At 36.1% G+C, this 20,491-nt stretch overlaps 2 protein-coding genes and 2 pseudogenes across 3 annotated transcripts; 2 read left to right on the forward strand and 2 right to left on the reverse strand.

Moving 5' to 3' along the window:
• Positions 1-4,537, forward strand: part of LOC121211471 (E3 ubiquitin ligase PARAQUAT TOLERANCE 3-like) — an 11,099-nt pseudogene extending 6,562 nt beyond the window's left edge.
• Positions 4,538-5,282: 745 nt separating this feature from the next.
• LOC121211129 (60S ribosomal protein L15-1-like) lies at positions 5,283-7,115 on the forward strand (annotated as a pseudogene).
• An 18-nt stretch (positions 7,116-7,133) lies between these two features.
• On the reverse strand, positions 7,134-16,347 carry LOC107886066 (DNA mismatch repair protein MSH4). Its single transcript, XM_016809874.2, has 24 exons — positions 16,222-16,347; positions 15,458-15,661; positions 15,307-15,342; positions 15,103-15,215; positions 14,060-14,105; positions 13,814-13,860; positions 13,613-13,720; positions 13,343-13,418; positions 12,453-12,525; positions 12,177-12,322; positions 12,000-12,085; positions 11,431-11,570; positions 11,201-11,340; positions 11,051-11,101; positions 10,681-10,744; positions 10,033-10,176; positions 9,877-9,944; positions 9,753-9,811; positions 9,194-9,350; positions 8,283-8,335; positions 8,109-8,207; positions 7,894-8,008; positions 7,696-7,818; positions 7,134-7,446 (listed from the first exon to the last, which is right to left on the reverse strand). Exons 1-24 carry the CDS (start codon positions 16,285-16,287, stop codon positions 7,282-7,284), a joined length of 2,379 nt encoding a protein of 792 aa, XP_016665363.2. The 5' UTR covers positions 16,288-16,347; the 3' UTR covers positions 7,134-7,281.
• A 153-nt stretch (positions 16,348-16,500) lies between these two features.
• On the reverse strand, positions 16,501-18,906 carry LOC107886067 (inositol 2-dehydrogenase). Of its 2 annotated transcripts, none has more exons than XM_016809876.2 (7): positions 18,378-18,906; positions 18,106-18,276; positions 17,684-17,848; positions 17,450-17,614; positions 17,222-17,356; positions 16,967-17,064; positions 16,501-16,874 (listed from the first exon to the last, which is right to left on the reverse strand). In XM_016809876.2, the coding sequence occupies exons 1-7, from the start codon at positions 18,558-18,560 to the stop codon at positions 16,673-16,675; spliced, it is 1,119 nt and encodes a 372-aa protein (XP_016665365.2). In that variant the 5' UTR covers positions 18,561-18,906; the 3' UTR covers positions 16,501-16,672. The 2 variants fall into 2 exon arrangements, with proteins under 2 accessions (XP_016665365.2, XP_016665364.2); XM_016809875.2 differs by having other exon boundaries at positions 18,106-18,294; positions 18,378-18,831.
• Between the last annotated feature and the right edge of the window lie 1,585 nt (positions 18,907-20,491).

Below are 20,491 nucleotides of genomic sequence, written 5' to 3' on the forward strand. Positions count from 1 at the left end.
GAAGACTCTGAATGGGATGAATTTGGGAACGATTTGTATTCAATCCCTGAAACGCTGCCCGTGCAGTCAAGTAATCCACTTCTTTGATGCTCCCCCTACCAATAAAGCTGATGAGGACAGCAAGATTAAGGCTCTAATAGATACACCTGCCTTGGATTGGCAGCGGTGAGTTGAGTGCAGTTTTCTTTCTTTCTTTTTATTTTATTTTATTTCTTGTATGGTGCAATTTTCAATCTTAATTATCTCGATTGCAGCCAAGGTGCTGATGGCTTTGGACCTGGTAGAGCTTTGGTAGGGGTATGGGTGAAAGGATGGGCGGGCGTGGTTTTGGTGATTCTCTGCCCTTTTTAGCTTCATTACATTCTTTATCATGGTGGTGATGGTTGGGGGGGGGTGTCTTGATGGGTAGGGTCATGAGTTTCTGTATAGGATGTTCATTTAATGTTAAATGTGTTGGTTATTTAAGCTTAATCTTTTTCTGCTGCTTATTATTGTGGTATTTCTGTTAGGATCAGTAGTTTGAAGTGGATTCATTTTTTTGTCTGTAACATTTGTATAATGTTTCTGCTAGAGCCTTTATTCTCATTGAATCAGTAGTGATTGTGGAATTTTATTGTGTAACCTCTTCTGTGTGTTCTGGCTGATTTATTTGTTTCTCATTGAGGTCGATTGGATGGAGCGCAAAACACCTCCTCAGGGCTATGTTGTCACCGTTGCAAGGTGCCTGGTATGTTGAATTTACTTTCTTTTTTTCTTTTTTTATTTATTTGCTTTTTGATCACTTTTTAGTGAACCTGTGGCTACTATGGAATTTGTGATGCAGGGCATTTTATTCAGCATTGCCCTACAAATGGTGATCCAAACTATGATATTAAAAGGGTGAAACCTCCAACTGGCATTCCGAAGTCAATGCTAATGGCAACACCAGATGGCTCATACGCATTGCCAAGTGGAGCAGTTGCAGTTTTGAAGCCCAACGAGTAACTGTTTTGTCTTCTGCTTGTAGGCAATTTTTTTTGTCATGCTTGAAAACTAATTTTTGATTTCCAACAGGGCTGCTTTGAGAAAGAAATTGAGGGCTTACTTCCACTCGTTCTGTTGGTGACCTTCCACCTGAACTCCATTGCCCATTGTGCAAAGAAGTAATGAAAGATGCTGGTTCTAACTAGCAAATGTTGTTTTAAGAGTTTTTGTGATAATGTGAGTTTTGTTGCTTCATTTTCCATGCATCTTTGGTTCTTTTCCCTGTCAAATGGTTTTGTATAGGCGTGTTGAAGCTCACTTTAACAAATGTAACTCAGGTATAAGGGACCATATTATCTCAAAGTCAATGTGCGTATGTGGGGCGACCAACATTACTCGCTGATGATCTTCTGCCAAATAAGACCTTAAGAGATACAATCAATTGTATACTGGAGTCTGGTAACAGCAGTGCTGACAATGCTGGAAGCACTTTTCAAGTTCAAGGTTCATCATTTTGATCTACTCAAATGAATTCACTTTAAAATGACTCTATGGCGTATGTCTTTTTAATGATTGTCCTGTCTCTCAAATTTAATATGGAATCTGCGCGTTGTCCACAACCAAAAATTCCATCTCCTACTACATCTGCTGCATCTAAGGAAGACAGAAGCCAGTATCTGTAAAGAAGAAAGTTCTGATCTGAAGGAGATTAAAGTAGTATTCCCCCACAGCAGGTCTTGGAGAAAGTAAAGACTGCTAAACTAGCTGATGCATCCGAGCCGCATTGGAGTCAATGAGTGTGAAGGAGCTGCATCACATGGGAGTGCCCCACTTGTGGAGAAGAAGTGCAACAGAAGTTGGCTTCTGGAGAGGCAGGTAATTATGATTTGTTTCGTAATTTATTTGTTATGTTGGTTTGGCCAAGTTAAAAGACAACACTTATAACATTGGTCTGATCTCCTCCTGGAATGGTAGATTGGGTCAAACCTGGAAATGCTTGGTTTTATTCATTTTTGCCTCATACATTTTTTTCTTAAGCTTTGCTGGGATATATTTTTGTGTATTTTCTAAGAAGTTCCAATGCATCTATTAAGAACTAGATTCTTAAAGACTAAATTTTTTCATCTTTCTGTTTATCTAGCACTCTTGAGTTATTTTATTTTTTGTGTGTATTATGGGAGAGTAAATGTATTATTTTTTAGTGAAATGAGGAAATAAATGATTGGTGTTTATTTTGATCTTTGTTCTCAGAAAAAAGAAAAAGGTTCGTTTGCCAGGAAATGGTAGGTCTGCGTTATTTTGTATTTCGTGATGGTCCAAACTACATGTTAGTTTCTAAAATCATTAGATTATTTCTAACCTGAATGTTATTCGTTTTCATTACAGATTTGCAATGGAAAGCCCCTCAGGATCTTGCAGCTGAGAACTATATGATGTCTATGGTCCCTCTGCCTATAACCTTACTGGACTGGTATGCAGCCTGGGATGGATGGATTTATGGGTCCCTATGGTGGAGCAATGCCCTATATGGGGGGCTATGGACTAAGTCCATTTGATATGCCATTTGGAGGTGTTATGCCTCCAGATGCTTTTGGTGCTCAAAATTTATGTTTCCTCCTGTCCCACCTCGAGGTATGTGTGACATTTGTTAAGTAGCCTATGCCATTTTATAGCAGTTGTGTTTGGTGTTGCTTGAGTTTGAACATGGGATTTTTGTCATTTCTGAAAGAGCTATTGCCTCGTATATCTTATGATTTGTTATGCAACTTGATGCCATCTAGACATCGTTGATTGAATTATTGAATTTAATGGTTTGTAGGGATCTTGCGGAGTTCGGAATGGGTATGAATGTTGCCCCACCTATCATGAGCAGAGAGGAATTTGAGGCTCGGCAAGCTGCTTTGAGGAGAAGCGTGAAAATGAGAGACGAAGTGAAAGGTACTGAACATACTTTTCTCATTCTGAGCTTTCTAGGTGCACTAATTGTTTTCAATTGGACTCTTTCCATTGTCCTTGGAATAACTCCTAGTCATTCATTGAGTCCGGATATCCCTGAAAAGGGCTTCCTATAGGTGTTAAATAATATCTTTCTGTTCACAGAGATGGTTTCACATGATGAAATGGTTTACTTACTATTTCCAAATAATTGCAGGGAGTTCTCTACTAGAGACCGGGAATTTGTTAGGGAAGTAGCAACAGTGCTGATGTTTCGTCATTGAAGTCAAAATCTGTATGTGTTCTTTATTTTCCTAGCTTTGTTTTATTCTTGTTGTTTGTGATGCAGGAGTTATGCTACATGATTTTTAGCAACCGATTGGCTAGGATGCGCTAAGTTGTAGATACCAATTTGTTTGTCATTAAGTAAATGCGATTCAATGGTTGTTTCAATTGGCCCTTCTAATTTTTATGCTTTTAATTTTGGCTATGAACACATGGTTCCACTTAATTGATATTGAGAGGAAGAATATAAACTTGGATCTTTCTGGCAGGCTGTTTTAACTCGGACCTACACTGCAAAGTTTTGAAATTTCTACATTTCTCGTTTTTTGAATTTTTATTCAAATAATTTCATGGCTGTTTACTCTTTACATTGGAAATGATGAGCACATGGAGTTGGTCAGAGTCAGGGTTTAAGTGCTGTATTTCTGCCAAGTGACATGAGAAGAATAAGATGGTCTGCTGATGGTGACCATTTCTATTACGTTTGTTTGTTGCAGAAGCCTATTCCACAAATGTCAGGTGGTGACCGTCGCAGCGATCATCTACGGCATCGATCAGAGAGGACCTCCCCAGAACGTTCCTTACAGGACCATGAAGCACCTCCCCGCCCTGCAAAGAGGAAAGCTGACCAGCATCATGACCTTGAACGTGATTATGACTATGATGATCGTGACAATGGTCGTGATCGCGAACGTGATCGCATCATCATCATCATGATCGCTCGAGTCTTCCAAGCATTCCCTCGAACCTGCACTAAAGCACTTCCTCGACTGCTACTGCAGGAACTGATAAGAAGCCAAAGGCAAGTGTGTTTTCTCGCATTAGCTTTCCTGAAGAAGAAATTAGCAGAAGAAAAGGAAGATATCTTCTGATGCACCTGCATCTTCTGGCCATCACAAGCCATCCTCCAATGGATATGATTACAAAACATCTTCCTCTGCCAAGCCAGTTTCTGCTACAAGTAGTGGTGGCGGGAGAAAGAGCAGCAGTAGCAATGCTGTAGACTATGAGTCGAGTGATGATGATAGACATTTCAAAAGGAAACCATCGAGGTACGAGTCATCACCGCCGCCATCAGCCGAGTGGGAAGAAGAACGGAGGCATTCAAGAGGATCAAGGGAACGGGAGCGTAGCAGCTATAGTAAACATAGAATATAGAAGAGGTTGTAGCACTACTGCTTGTTGCTCAAGAAACGTATGCACGCTTAAGAGCAATAGCATGCCTTTGCACCGTTATGATACTCTTTTTGAAGTCCTAATGGAGGGATTTGTGGGGAAAATGATACTTTTTTTTTTGGGCTTTGTACTTTACTAGTGTCTTTAGTAATTAAAAAAAAATTCCAATTTAGTATTATACTTATTTTTTTCCTTATCGAATGCTTTTTATTATTACATATACATGTATTTGTAAATGGAAATTCTCAACCTGGACATTTTTGTTTATGAAAGGTATAAATATAAATTAATTCGGAGTACTTTGATTCAAGCAATTTATATATGTAGTTTTTAGTGTAATCATGTATACAAACTTTTAATTTTAATTCAATTCTATATAAATTGTAATGGAAAATTGTTTGAATTAAATTAAAATATTGTACATGCAATTAAAAAAGCACATGAATAATTTTTAAAAATTAAATCAAATTAAAATATCATATATACAGTTACTTAATCCTTTCTTTTTTTAATAGTTAAATAAAAATTAGCATGCATCCGTCTAACCCTAAAATGATTGAATTAATCAATATTTCATCTCTATAAAGTTATTTTTTTTCATGTTTTTAATTATTTAAAATTATTTATAGAAGAAACTAATTGAAGAAAGCTCTTCTATTAAGTAAAAACATTAATTTAAATTAATTGAGATTATTATTGTTGCAATAACTGATAAAATAGGGATGAAATATGCTTAACTATGTAATGATTAATATTGTGTACTTTAAAAAATTGAGGGCGTAGTTTTTATAGAGATTGTAAAAAAAGAAGAAGAAGAAAAAACACTAACCAAAATAAAGAACACAAGCATTTGATTGGGCCAAATTGGCTGTTCTAAAGTAGTCCATAATTTATTTGGAAGGCTCCCATGTTTATCTTTCAGGCTTGAATCATAATAACTAAAATGAACGGGCCAGTTAAAGGTGTCCAATCAGGCTCGTTCTTTGTAATAGGTTATTTATTTGACTCTTTGCCCTAGCCTCCTTCAGCTCTGTTTCTGTAAAAGCGAAACCCTAGCCACTCTCTGCTCAACTCGCCAATGGGTACTTCTTCGAACTCACATTCCTTCTTTCTCTACTGATTCTAGCCACAGATCTTTCAATGTTTTTCTCATGGGTTTCATTCTAAGTCCTTTCACATTTCTATTAAGCGATTGATTCTATTATTATTATTATTTTTGCGGTTTTGAAAAAGTTGGATCTTTTCAATTTGTATTGGTTTTTATGGTTTTATACTGGTATCTGATGTCGCACTGTTATGCTATGGAACAAAGTGTTCATGTTTATAGAAATTGCGAAGCAATGTATTTAATTTATATATATTAATACTCTGTTTTGCATAACGGTTTCTGTGAATTATTGAAGGATCCTTATTTATGGGAATGGTTAAATGTAGGGGCTTATAAGTACGTGTCGGAGCTATGGAGGAAGAAGCAGTCGGATGTGATGAGGTTTTTACAGAGGGTGAGGTGCTGGGAATACCGCCAGCATCCATCAATTGTTAGGGTCAACCATCCTACTCGCCCTGACAAGGCACGCCGCTTGGGTTATAAGGCCAAACAAGTAATGTCCGTTTCAACATTTTGTGCATGCTTATTTTAGTTAAGGTGTTAGCCTCTTCTTTTTTTTATTTTTATTTTTACATATAATTCTAAATAACATAGTAAGAATGCTAGCTTTAACACTTGATTTTTGCTGAGGTCAAACTAAGTGTCTAGTGTCCACTGCCTTATCAAGGGATGCTTCTTTTTCAGATCACTTAGATTAAATTAAACAATTAATCGTTTGTAAATGTCATTTGATGTTCCTAGGTGTTTTTGTTCTTTGAAATGATATATAATGTGAATTTTTGGGACAGAATAGTAACTATATCTATCCATGATTTTTTCTTCTTCTTCTTCCTTTTTTTTTTTCAAATTAAATCTATGTCATTGTATGCATGTAGGTACCTTTTTTCCCCAATTGATTTGATCTGAAAAATTTGTGCACTCCTATCCAGGGTTATGTGGTTTACCGTGTCCGTGTTAGGAGGGGTGGTCGCAAGAGGCCTGTTCCAAGGGTATCGTGTATGGTAAGCCCACAAACCAGGGTGTCACCCAATTGAAGTTCCAGCGCAGCAAACGGTCTGTTGCTGAGGAGCGTGCTGGCCGAAAGTTGGGAGGTCTCAGAGTTGTTAACTCGTACTGGATCAATGAGGTATGTTGTAGGGCTTACTAAAAGTTACAGTTTGCCACCTGAATTTGAAATGGCTTGGCTCTCATTTCTGCCTTATTTTATTGATTAGGATTCTACTTACAAGTACTTTGAGGTTATCCTGGTGGATGTTGCACACAATGCTATCCGCAATGACCCAAGAATTAACTGGATCTGCAATCCGGTTCACAAGCACAGGGAACTTCGAGGACTTACATCTGCTGGTAAGAAAAACAGGGGTCTCCATGGAAAGGGTCATTTGCACCACAAGAACCGTCCTTCTCGCAGGGCAACCTGGAAGAGAAACAACACTCTCTCCCTTCGCCGCTACCGCTGAGTTACTGTGTTCAACTTTTTATCCTTGTTGATTTTAGAAGTCATCGTTTTGAGTTTGAAATTTTTGGAAGTTTTAAAAAACCTGACTCTTTGATTTTACATGCAATTTATTTTCGTTTTGGATGCTATGAATTTCTGAAGTTATTGCTACGTGCTTTTCAGAATAACTACTTGCACATCATTTGTCTATCTTGGGCTCTTATTTTCTGTTAAATGCCTTCTGATTTTATATTGAGTAGAATTTGTCATCGACTCCTTTACATCCAAATTCATTGGTAACATTATCTTTGGGTTCTGAGCTAATATCTGGGATTACCATTTTATTCCCTTTACTGTTTAGATTAAGAGGTCAGCTTTATAGTTTACCATCAATATAGCTCTCCTTGAGAAGGTGCAATGCCTGCCGGATAGCGTCTTCCATTTGATTTGAATACTTTAAGCATATTAGTCGTTGAGCAGCATGGTAGGCCATCATTATTTGATTATGATTCAGGCAGTTCACTTCCATCTCGTTTACTTCCTGGACATTAGACATTATTAGAATGCTGAATTAGCACTGTCTGCTATAGAGATCAACAAAAGAAGAAACCATAACCATCAAGAGATCAGGTACATAAGATATTATTCGGACGAAAGTGGCATTGCCTGCCGTAGTATGAACTGTTAGAAGGCAATCGCAGGTGATAAAGTGGTTGGCTTTGCCCTCAAAGCGTAGCGCAAAATAAATAAGATTTTCAGATCATCTTTGTTTCTAGTTGATGGAAATTACCTTCTCCGTAATCCTTGATGTTATGCTTCGAGCTGTTTCAATCACTGAACTTGGTAACCCTGCAACTTCTGCTAGTAGAAGACCATAGTGTGCTACGTGCTTAGGGCCATCATTGAGTCGGAACTGGGTAAAATCGGTGTTTCCAATCAGCAAAAGTTGCAAAACTCTTTGTCAGGGCAAAAAAGATGGAAATCTCACCTTAAAGTCTAGGTGGCTGTTTCTAATGTCAACGTAGAAGTGAAGAATTTTCACATTTGGATATATGGTTGCTAGTTTCGACAAATTCTCCATATGAGTAGCAAATATAGTATACCTAAAGATAACAAAAAATGTACAAAAAAAGATTTCGATTTGTGCAAGTTTGATCATTGCTACACAAAAACAATGGAAGTGGATTAAGAAAAAACGGTTACGCGTTGAGGGATAGCAAATGTTCACAGCAGCTCCATGCTATTGCCAAACCATCAGAAGAAGAAGTAGCCCTCCCAAGTTCATCCATAACAATCAAGCTCCTGTATCACGTGAGCCAACGTAATCTTTGTTACATTTCATATACCAATTTGTTAACGACCTCAAAAGATTATTACCTTTGGGAGACATTCTGCATGATGAATGCAGTCTCTTTCATCTCTGTCATAAACTGTAACAACCAAACAACGAATGAGATGGTACTTTTTATCCTTGTGGTTCATTTCTAGAAGAATCTAAATTAGACTAATCCGATACACCGTTCTATAGCATCTCGAGGAAGATGCCTAGACTTAATGCATTTTAAAACGATTTTATTTTGCCTCCACTCCTAACCAGATATTTCCGGCATTTGCATTGAAACACTAGTTTACAAGCCTGGATGATGGTTTGAAAACCTAAAGACAATTCCTCAAAATATAATTAGGATTTAGGAGATACAAGCATATTATATTTCAACCTAACAATTAATGTATTCTTATCAAGTAAATGTATTTTCTCTATATTTATATAATTTTTGAGGCATTAATATTGTTTGTGTTTTATAAATTCCGAGACACATTTATATATTCATATTGTGTTTATGTTAAATTTTTACATCGTGCTTTAATAAAATTTCCCATATAATGTCCAATTTTTTTTTAAATCCCATTTGTACAAATGTTAAACTTAAAAACTTTAACCCTTAAAGTAAATTATACGCCAGAAAATGCAAAGAATCGTATGGCGATCACATTTATAATTTTTTTACATACTATAAGGAGCTACGCCCTTGTACAGACAAAAAAAGGAGAAGATGAAAACAAGTTTCGGCATGTTTAGATATGACACAGTAAGGACTAAAAATGAAATGAACCCAATAACCGTTGGTCTTCGAGTTAAGTGAGTTTTCAAGTTAAACTGAATACACGGTGCAGCTTCCATTAAACACTTATTTTGAACATTATCTTTGCTTTTCATCAGGAATAAAAGCAAGATGGCACGAGAATATTGCTTAAATATTTGCGATAGTGAAGTTCAGATAATGTACCGTACTAGAGTTTGATTCAAGGTTATCCATTGTGCCCATCCTTGTAAATATACGATCAACTACTCTAATTGTTGCGAAGTGGGCCGGAACATAGCAGCCAATCTGAGCTAGAATAATTATGAGACACACTTGTTGAAGATAAGTGCTCTTCCCGCTCCTGGTTGAAGAAAGTAGATAGTTTAAAACTTTGAACTAATGCAAAGAATTATCTATTTTACTATATTATGGTAGCATAACTATCAGAAGTTCAAAAAGTTATTGATCATGTTTAGGTAAAGTAATGACATAATGTGCAAAGACCTGAGGCGGGCACCTAAGGCTAAAGCGAACTGCAATCAGAATCATGAGAGTCGGTCCAAACTCGATGATAAGAAAACAATTATAAGGCAAAAAATTCTGCAGTCCCAGTCATCACTTGAAGTTAAAAAGCAAGTAAATGTTTTTTCTTTTATATACATAATATCTATGTAGATTGGAAGGGCTACAATGAAAACAAAAAAGGGTAGCCACAATGGCTTAAAACTCTTAACAAGGCAGTTTCCATGAAAGAGCTCCTTACATGTTTGGTCCCATTACAATCACCATATTTGATGCTTCAGAAATAAAGATGCTGTTGGGCTGCAACCAAAAACATTAAAAATCTTAATGGTACCAAAGAACTTTAAGAAGAATCCACGACATACCACGAAATCGCTGTGTATGCTTTCTAGGATGGGGTGTCTTCCAGCGTCAATTGCTAGAGGGCCATTATCTGCTAGCAACTAATCACAATTAAATTTACCCTAATCAAACCCGGAACATGAAAAGAATACATGTTACAAATTGGAAAATAAAAATACCAGTAAATTCTGGCCGAGTATATCGGTCAACAGGCTTGGTTGATATTGTATGAGCAAACGAATTCACAATCATATCTAAGAGGCACAGGACTTCAGCAAGAAGTGTGAACATCAGGATGTCCTCCCTTATGGCATCAACTAGGGCTACAAATCACATAAAGTTAACATAAGAATGAATGAAACAATAAAAACATTTAAATAACATAGATAAAGACTCCATTTGTGAATCAAAATTTGAAAATATAGTATGCATCTTTAAATATTTTGATTACTCATCATCCAGTACTTTCAGAAGCTATATCGGTAAGTTAAATGAAATCTATATAATCAATGCAATTAATTGCAATGGCACTTACTTCTGACAAGATTTCTAGTGCCAATTGCATCAATTGGCAGAATGTTAAGAACGAATTCCAAAAAAGTAGAAGAGCAGAGGAATTTGGTAGACGAGAGAGAAAAGAGAAGAAGAAAGAAAATGTTTCATTCAACGTTTCATTCAATTTCCATCCCCTCTCCTCTGCTGTTAAACACGAGGAAGAGAGGTCCGGCTGGGTTTGAATTTCGGTTAAAAACGGTTATGGCCAGCTGTAGTATGAAACACTCCGTTTTATTAAACGGTGATATAGGAACTACGCAGTCAGCACAAACCTTCCAAGCAAACTTCGGTTCTAACATAGCACTCTCCAGCTGCAGATTTATTTCTGACATTCAACTGCAATTACACAATTTAGATTGATTGATCAAAGCATTTTTTAAGACCTAGAGAAGCTGATAAAAGTAGAACTGTTAAAAATATAGTAGCACGCTGATATTGACAAACAAAATTTGGCTACATAGAATACAAAATCAATTGTTATTCTGATAATATACTAATCAATCAACCCAAGAACTGTTTCCAATGAATATATGCAAACTAACACCACAATCTTTGGTTTTTTTCTGGATAAGTGAGCAGATTCTATATCATACCACGAACCAAGATCAAACCACAACAATGGCATCCTTAAACAATACTTACAGATGCAAGTTCCAAAGTCGAGCAATGTACATTATTCCCATGTTTCACAACCTGATTTTTCAATCACAAGCATACCAAAGTCTGAGATGATCCAAGGAAATCATCATTTATATCATAGATGAAGTAACAAAGAGAATTGCCAATTTCAACCTGAATGAACTTGCTAGGAAGCTTTCCTTGAATATCTTTACGGGGAATGCTAAAGTAAAAACCCCGTCTATTGTTAAATGGAAGTTTCAGATTTGGCAGCTTGTATTCTTCCCGATACTTGTTTGCTAGGTTATGTATAGCTGTCAATTCAAAATGAAATAGTAAAAATAGCCAATTCAAGAATGATGGAAATAAAGGAAAGAAAGATATGGAGAAGAAGAGGGCAGAACCTTCGCTAGTATCACAAAAAGATCTCCGAGCAATATCTAATAGTCCATCAATTCCAGCCTTGACAGCAAAACACTGCTGTGTGCGAGCAATAAAAGGAACACGTGCGTGAAGCACATCTTCATCAATCACCTCTCCAATTCTAACAGAAAAAAGTTTCTTCCGGAAATTAGTAGTTCTGTTTTATGCTTATATAGTTCTTTTTATCTGTTGAACATAAGATTTACCAGATATCAATGAGAAAAATGCACAGCAAAATATTAATCAACAAACTGAAGGGAAAATCTGTAATTTATCAATAGAATGTCAATAAATCATTAAAATTCCAATGTTAAGTTCTTAAGTTTTTGGAGGAATCCAAAATCAACATGTTTGCCACTTGCCAATAGTCCTGAGTTTCCTTTTCAATAACTTGGAATATTCTTTCCATTTTTCTTTTGGCTAATTAGAATCTTGTTAGCATCTTGGGCACAAATTGAAAAGCAGATGAATGAGCAATACTCTCAGGGAGAGCGTAGTAAAGAAAAAAAAATATTTCCAAGTTGTCAGTTTAGGACAATGTGCCACATACCTCTTTCTAATGTCAGCATATTTCTCATTTTCACATACAGACTTGTAAACGTTTGCAAGAATAAAACATTGTGCATCCTTAAGAACCTAAAATTTTTAACATTGCCACCAGTATATCAAAATAAGTTCCAGAAGTTCAATAGGAGCCCACTGGTGAAAGGGAGAAGAGAAACTTTACCTTGGACAAAAATGGCAAGGCATCTAATGCAGTTTTGAGAAGGATAATACTTGATATCAACATTTGGCTCTTCTTAGCATCGTCCGCACCTAAGACTTCATTTGTTATTTTCTTTGGCTTGAAGCAGAAATGACAAAGTACCCTATCTGAAAGATGAGAATGAACAGGTCAGTTTGCAGTCATAAATCTACAAATTTCTAATTGACTGATTAATCTATATTCTTGAATTTTTTTTTTCTGTTTAGGGCTATGCCTTCTCCTAAAACTTCCACTTACCAGTCTCCTTTGGGAACTTACGCAAGACCTGAGAGAGTCCAAAAAATAGCTGTTCATTGCTCATTAACTCATCCTGGAAATTCAAGAGCAAAAGAGATTATCTTTTGTATTGTTCCAAAACAGATACCTGTAGGTTGTTGCAGTGTGCCTTAATGAACTTAGACTTTGGAGTCAGACTAAAGCTCATAAGGTGACTAAGAAGGAGTCTCTTATCCTAAAAATTGAAATGAATATCCTAATTTCAAATATTTCAAAAGATCCTAACCAGAAAAGTATCTATGATTGGAAATTAACTCAATCAACCGAGAGAGGAAATCAAACTGTCAGACAAGGCCCTAAGAAAGTAAGCATTAGAATGTCTTTGAGTTTGGAGCATCATAATGTCACTCTAAAACAATATGGATAGCAAGTAAAAATGAACAAGAACATACAGCTCTTTGTTTAAGCTCACTTCACACTAATCCCTAAAACATAATGGAACCATCACCAAGCAGATCTGAACGGTTAAAAATGGATTCATTCACCACAACCAAGTGGTTGAGGTGTAAGGTTCTGGTGACTTAACTTGAAAACATATAGCTAATATATACTTTTATACCATTAATTGCATTCACATCTTCAAGTGTGCAAAAAAATGAAATAATGTAACCAACCAATGGAATTATTTTTGGCATCACCTGATAAGTGCTACTACTTTAAAATGATTTCAGTTGAAAACATAATGCTGCAAAAAGAATTGCTAGTCTATATAGGATGCTCGTTTTAAAATCCACAAGATCTCCAGGAGAAGTTAGAGAAGTCTATGGAAGTTAGCAGAGTCTCATTGAGTAGGTCAAAAGTTAAAATAGCTCCATAGCAGAAATCTGATGGAAAGTAAAAGCAAGACTAACCAAACAATCCAGACGAGTATTGATAGTTTCAATATCTTTTAGAGGCTGCAAAAGATTAGCGCGAAGAAGTCTAGTCCTGGAGAAGAAGTTTCACATTTGCATACAAAAATAAAAACATTAGGTGCTATCCAAAATGGTTTTCCGTGATCAAATAAAAATTTTAAATACTCCTCAAGGGAAGCTTTTAAGCGGTGAAACAAGGTAGCTTAAAAGTAAATGGAAGAAGCAGTTCATGCGACGACATGTCATCATATCTGATTCTCAACATACCCTCCAATAGTTTTTGTTGTCTTGAGCATGTGGAACAAACTTCTTTTCTTGCTGCTTGTACCCCAAAGTGCAGAATGAAGTGGTTCAACAATTTCCAAGTTATGGACACTGCCATCCACAGTCAAACATAAACCTTTTAGTGGAAAAATATGGTTACCAGATCCAACTGATAGGTGCAAGAGAAGCAGAAAGTAGCAATACCTCGTAGTATCAATGTTCATGTGGTCAAATGATCCATTAAATGTGACCTGGGGCAGAGAATATTCAAGAGAAAAAGGGTAAAGGTTGTAACTCTTCACAAAGCAAAAGGATGATGAACTAATTATAACAACTCTTACTTTGCCTCAAGGTGACACACATATATTTAAGGGATAGATTAACTTTAGTGATAGAACAATCACTCAGTTTTTACCCAACCATTGCACTGGTATGTTATGAAGCACATACCGCTAATGAATGGCTTGTGATAATGACACCTTTCTCTGCTTCAATCCTGAGTAAGGGCACAAGATTGAATTTATGTTTCAGTCATATAAAGTTGGTAAAAAAAGGTAAATAAAAATTTTATGAGAAGCACCATGAAATCAGAAACTTGAAGAAAGGAAGACTCCAAATGATCAAATTGAAAGGAGAGCCCAAAGATGAAAGCAAAGCATATAGCTCAATGAAGAATGGGATACTTAGGGTAGTTTACAGGAACTAGCAGATGAAGAATGGATCATATTTGGTTTTTAGCTTTCAATCAAAGTTTTAAGTGCAGGAAAGTTTTCCCTTTAACTCAGTTTTATTTAGCCCTTGATGATAAAGAATAATACCATTTTCAAGAAAATCTAAAAGCTTTGCCAGGTTTGAATTTTTCCTGATGAAGAGCTTCCTTAAACAATATCAAGAGAACGAGAGCTGGATAGGCAATGACATACAAAAATAACCAATTTGTTCTGGCCCCAACAACTTATTGAAACTATTCATAGAAAGATGCCCATCTCATTCAGTTTCAACACAAGACCTTAATAGACGTGCGAATCCATGTATGTGTATCATATCTCATGTTTATTCCCACATTAGTGATGTAAATATAAACACATCATGAATTATAAAATGTATCAAAATTCTAAATGCAAATATGATATATTAAATACGTTGCGTTAATCACATTTAAACATGTCATGTCGCATTTATAGAACATGTTTTTTTGTTTTCATCATGTTTGAAATTGCTAGATCTAGACCTTAAACACCATAGGCTATAGTCTAATTAATGCTAACCCTTCTTCAATTGTTAGGAAAAAGATAGAGAGGTTGCAGCTATTATGACTATGCCAGTGTTTTTTTAAGCCTGAAAAGTTACCAGTCTTGAATCTCAAGCTTTTTGCCCGACTACTTATAAGACTGACATAGACATCACCCATGAACAATAAATGACACCTAAAACATTCTACCATGTCAACCTGACTAAAGTTTTGAAACAAGTAGTTTAAGCTCCGAAAGTACCACTGGATTGCAGCAGAAGCAGAAGCCAAGCAAAGATAATATTGTTTGTAGTATGTATCCAGACCAAGGGCTGAAGGCTCTCTGGCTGCTAGATTCTTAATCAGCATTGCACCCTGAATATTTAATGACGGTGAAATTCCCACAAAAGACATACAACTCTCAGCCCTGTAATATAAAATGTTGCTGAAGAGTGAGATGTATGACCTTGGTGTCATCAAAGCAACCACGAGCCATTACAACCTGCAAAAACCATACATGGTTTTTAACTAAGTCATCAAGTTAACAGATAAATTTCATACATAAATAAATTTGCTCACAATAACATCAGGACTTTCTAACTGTCAAGTTATGTCACCTTCTTGACTGAAGCGTAAAACCGATCCACCAGTTCTGATACTCCCACCATACCTTCAGGAGCTAGTTTGTTAGGAGGAACAATGATCACCACGGGATCATAGAAATGCAGCAATGTTTTTGTATTTTGATATGAGATACTGGTTTCAATGTATTGAGAAAGATGCAGTGAAGCTGATCTTAAGTCGAAGGCAGCCATTCCAACCTGTACAAAGATTGCAGATAGCCAAGCAGTATGACTGCACTGCTAGATAATCATATAACCTTGCAGAGTATTATTTTATTTAATCAGGCTATTCTTGAATTGGACTCAGTGCCGATTTCTGCTTGTGGAATTAATCTCAAGTAGTACTGTGTCATAATAATTTTATAAAGCCCAGCCGTCCATTGTGATATGAAACTTTTAGTTAGGCATGTATATTTGAAATAACAAAGGGAAAAAAAGTAAATGGAACACAGTTTGTATCATATTTCAAGCGAAGAAAATGCAGTTTGAGCGTTGACTTGCAGGTTTCATTGCCTAGAAACTGAAGGGAAACGGAAATAAAGAGAAGATTTAAGTTGATTTTATTTTAAAATTTTGAAATTCGAAGTGGAAACTACATTACACCATGCGAGTAAAATCAGGTGACTTCAATGAAAAAAATTTAAAAGCTGCCGGAGCGAGTATTCAAACAAAAAATAAAAGGAAAATTACTGCTAGTAGAATCTCAAATATTTTTTTTTCAGTTTATCATGCATTTCTCAAGATCCAAACGGAGTTACCTCTTTAGCTCTGTTTTCAATGAGACTGATCACGAAGCTTGACCTTTCTCCTCCATCGTCTTCCATATCGATTAAGCAGCAAAATGTTAACGCCAAATTTTAAAATAGGCGTTAAAGCCCGCGAATATTTATACTGCATCACGGCCCTTACTTAATTGAACGTGGTGCGTAAAGCTTGTTATCATGCGCACCCCCAAGGCTAAGGGTAGCAAATAATAAATAAATAATAAAAAGAACAATACACTCATTTTCTCCAGAATAAGAAAAAGAAAAAGGAAATTAAAAATTATTTAATTTTACAAATTTATTATTTATACATGCACAGTGTCATATGGATTGTTTAATCATTATAGCATGTCATTTTGTTTGTAAATAAGATACAAAAAAGGAGAAAGTAAATAACAATAATTATGGTGAATTTGGCCTTTCTGATCATGGTGACAATGAAAGCTTAACAATTATGTTCATCCAAGACTTCTTCAATGTTAACAAACCGGCCCTTCTGGATGGAAAGTTGTGCCCCAACTCCCATGGCAACTGAGATCAACCCATCATTTAAATCAACAGCGGGAGTCTTTGCACCTTTTACTCTAATTGCAGACAAGAAGTTAAGGTGCTCCAAATAGCTAGAACCGTGATGCAATCCTTCATACCTGGAAAAATAAGGCAGTTTTGGATCAAATCGAAAGGCTAACCATAAACAAGATGTTGGTGCTGGAACTGAGAAAAAGAGAGAGTGACCAACTTTATTAGTCGATTCTCAGCTTTTAGAGTCTGGACCCCGTCTCTACCCTCCATCCTAGAGCCGAAACGCACAATGCTTTCAGGAACAAAGGCTTCGCCCTAGTGCAGTATCATAGTTTGAATCAGAGGAACAATTATGATAATGCATCTCTGGCAATCATTATGATAATGCATTTAGAAGCTACTAACGAAGTCAATAACTATTAGGAACAATGACAAACACCACAAGTTCAAGCATAAGAGGAAGAGAAAAGACCTTGCCAGTGTGACCGACAACAGAAATTTCTTGCTCATTTTTACTCCCTTCCGCAAACATGCAGAGGTCAAGCATCCCTCGAGCACCATTGTCAAATTCGACAATAACATATGCATTGTCAATAATGTCAGGTACCTGGTCATAAATAAAAGAAAAAATTGACATTCAGGAAACGTGAGCATGATACTCAAATCTATATCAAGCAAAAGAATTTAGTCATACTATGACCTTTCCGTCATATATTTCATCTTTGTGATTAACATCCATGGCACCAGAAGCCATCATACGAACAGGGTTTGCACCTGCAAACAGCCTCATCAAATCAAAGAAGTGGCAGCACTTCTCTACCAGGGTCCCTCCCGTGTTAGAATTGAACCGGTTCCAGTTGTTAACCTATTACAAGCACAAAGTCAATGAATTATATGGCGAAAATGATTGCAAAAGTTGAGTAGCTAACTTCACCTTAATTAGGAAAGGGAACCGATGTTCTCGAATTGCCACCATCTTGACCTGTCCAAGTGTTCCACCCTTCACTATCTCTATCAATTTCGCGACTGGTGGCATGTATCTATATTCCAATCCAACTTGTACCAGCATATCAGGCCTCTTTCTAGCAGCATTTACAACCTAATTTAATGATAAACTATATTTACCACAGCAGTTAACCGAGGAAGAACATTTCATGAGAAAATCAAAATGCATCGAAACCGCTACAAACAATCAAATTCAGAAGAAATATATTAAAGCAAATTGAAGCATATTTCTTCCGCTACTGGCTGCTATAGAAACAACCCCAACATCAATTTGGAAAACCTTAATACGCTACGAACAGATAGAAGCTGTACATGAAACTTAAAGCTCAATAGAAGCTGTAAGTGAGTAACCTTTCTGCAGTCGGCGACCGTAGTACACAATGGTTTCTCAACTAGAACATGATGAGGTTTAGGATGGTTCAAAATATCCATCAGAATCAGATAATGAGTCATATTAGGGCTTGACACAACAACTACATCACATAAGCCACTGTCCAGTAGTTCCTGGTGCCCCGAGAAGACCTTCATGTATAAAAACAACTCAAGCCACAACAATCTTTTATATCAAAGTCAGCTGAAAGGAAATTTAGAAATGATTTGCAGTTCAACAGAAACTCATATACCTTAAGTGGCCAATCAAAGGATTGAGCCAATTCCAAGGCAAGTTGCTGAGAGGGGAGGTGAGGATCAGCTATGCAAACAACCACCACTCCTTGGGTTCTAAGATGGTGAAGATTAATAAGATGTTCTCTTCCCATCATCCCTACCCCTATGATTCCATACTTCACAGTTTCATTGACTGCCATGCTTGGAAGACTTGACCTCAAGTTTGGACTCTTATTCGCTGGTGGAGTGGCAAAGGCTTGGATTCAAGTCTTATATCAGTTCTGTCCGATTCTATCCCTGGGACCATCCCCTACTCCTTATAAAAAGAATTCCTTACATATTTTTGCTTCCTTTATTTCCATATTTCCATATTTCCATATCCATATCCTTTATTTCCAATCCTCCCCCTCAAAATTAACAATTAATTAGACCCTCAAAATTAATTATTTTCGAAGCCTCTAACCTCCGTTGAATGATAACGTTCCAGATTATCAGCAAAAATGTTAATGTGACAATTTAAAGTCGAAAATTGCTGATGGTTGACGGCATCACTCAATGAGAAATTCACAAGGTTTTAAGAACTAGACGATGCTTTATTTTTGGCATAATATAAAATTTACCTTTTTAACATTTAGTTTTTTTTAAAATTTTATACTTATTTTCTTTAAGTTAAATTTATTTTTAAAATTTTTAAAAATAGTCAAATTTAACCACTTTTAAAAATAGTAGAATTATTATTATTTTAACAAAAATACTAATTGTTTAAAATTTCATGAACTTTTTATATTTTTAAATTTTATTTCATTTTATTTCATTTTTTTATATTTTTAAATTATTTTAATCTATTATATAAAAAAATAATTTCATGTCAGTATATGTAATAAGAATTATACATAAATTATTATGCGAGTTACTACGTAAATATTATTAAAAATAACCTATTTTTGACAGTAATATTCATTTGAAATATAATCGATAAAAATCAAGAGAGGTTATTGTGTTAATGAATGGTTGAGCTTTTAATATCCAGAGGGAAAAAATCTTTTTGTGGACAATGGTTTTATTGTTAATGTTTCAGCTTTGTTTGATGGTACATTTGGAAGTTCTGCATTAGACGAAAATTTGAAGGCCTAGCGTCACCGACACTATTATTTTCCATGGTCTGATATGGAGCATAGAGAGAGGGTGTCCTGTACGTGCAACTGAAAGTCCAATGCAGCAACAGCCAACACAGGAGAGCATACAGCAGAAGGTCATAATCGTGATTGTCAAAGATTGCTGTTGGTGGGGCTCATGCTTCAGCGTACTGTTGTAAAAGTACAATGCATGGTGTTTTAGCAAAGACTGAAACTAGCTTAGTAAAAGGGCTATAGGAATTTGATCGTAAATTCGGCCTCGTTGGCTATCAATAAGATTATCCATGCTTCCTCTAAGGTGATTATGAAGTGCAAACTATTTGTTACTTAGGCCTAATTTAGTAAAAGTACTTTTGAAGAGAAGCTAAAATTTTCAGCTTCTAAAAAACATACTTTATGACCAATTTTTGACTTGAAAAAGGTGTTTAGAAATGCTTTTGTCCCAAAAATGTTTTGTCTCAAGAGTGCTTCTTAGAAACAACTACAAAACTGGCCTTAAGAAATGGAATTATCAGAATACTCAGAGCGCATAGAGAGGCAAATAGGTGTGTGATTTACTTGCTTCTTTAACTATGTTAGCTTGAGCCTCTTGTTTTAGACCATCCTCCTCACCGGGTGATGCAGGGCATGCTTGAAGATTACTTCAATGCTACCTTAAATGCTTATTTAAGCAATGTGGTGCAACCATGGCATGCAGCTCTAATTTCAATGCTATAATCATATCATTCCATTCTTCAGACCCGTAAATCTACAAAATAAGGGTCAAATGAACCACAGCAAAGGCTATCATGTCCTACCAATTGTCCAATACATAAGCTAGTGGATTGCTTTTGCTACAATTGCTACAATCTACCGTTCCATTGTTCAGATATGTAAATCTACATCACTCATTCATATGCACCACCACAACAGTGCAACCCTGTTCTACCGATAGTGAATTAAGGGAACATGTCCTTTTGCTACTATTTCAAGAATCTATTGTCCCATTGTTTTGG

Source organism: Gossypium hirsutum, chromosome A12, assembly GCF_007990345.1.
Source record: "Gossypium hirsutum isolate 1008001.06 chromosome A12, Gossypium_hirsutum_v2.1, whole genome shotgun sequence".
NCBI classification, from domain to species: domain Eukaryota; kingdom Viridiplantae; phylum Streptophyta; class Magnoliopsida; order Malvales; family Malvaceae; genus Gossypium; species Gossypium hirsutum.

Bases quoted from the DNA above. Each gene is read 5' to 3' on its own strand.
- LOC107886066 (XM_016809874.2), bottom strand. From the start codon at position 16,287: ATGGAAGACGATGGAGGAGAAAGGTCAAGCTTCGTGATCAGTCTCATT. The intron at 13,721-13,813 runs GTATTGCTACTT...TGTGGATGGCAG, and splicing joins ATGAACATTGATACTACGAG to TGTCCATAACTTGGAAATTG. The intron at 9,945-10,032 runs GTATTTTTATTT...AGTTGCTAGCAG, and splicing joins TACTCGGCCAGAATTTACTG to ATAATGGCCCTCTAGCAATT.
- LOC107886067 (XM_016809875.2), bottom strand. From the start codon at position 18,560: ATGGCAGTCAATGAAACTGTGAAGTATGGAATCATAGGGGTAGGGATG. The intron at 18,295-18,377 runs GTATATGAGTTT...TTGTGGCTTGAG, and splicing joins CCTTTGATTGGCCACTTAAG to TTGTTTTTATACATGAAGGT. The intron at 17,065-17,221 runs GTCTTTTCTCTT...ATACTGCACTAG, and splicing joins TTGTCGGTCACACTGGCAAG to GGCGAAGCCTTTGTTCCTGA.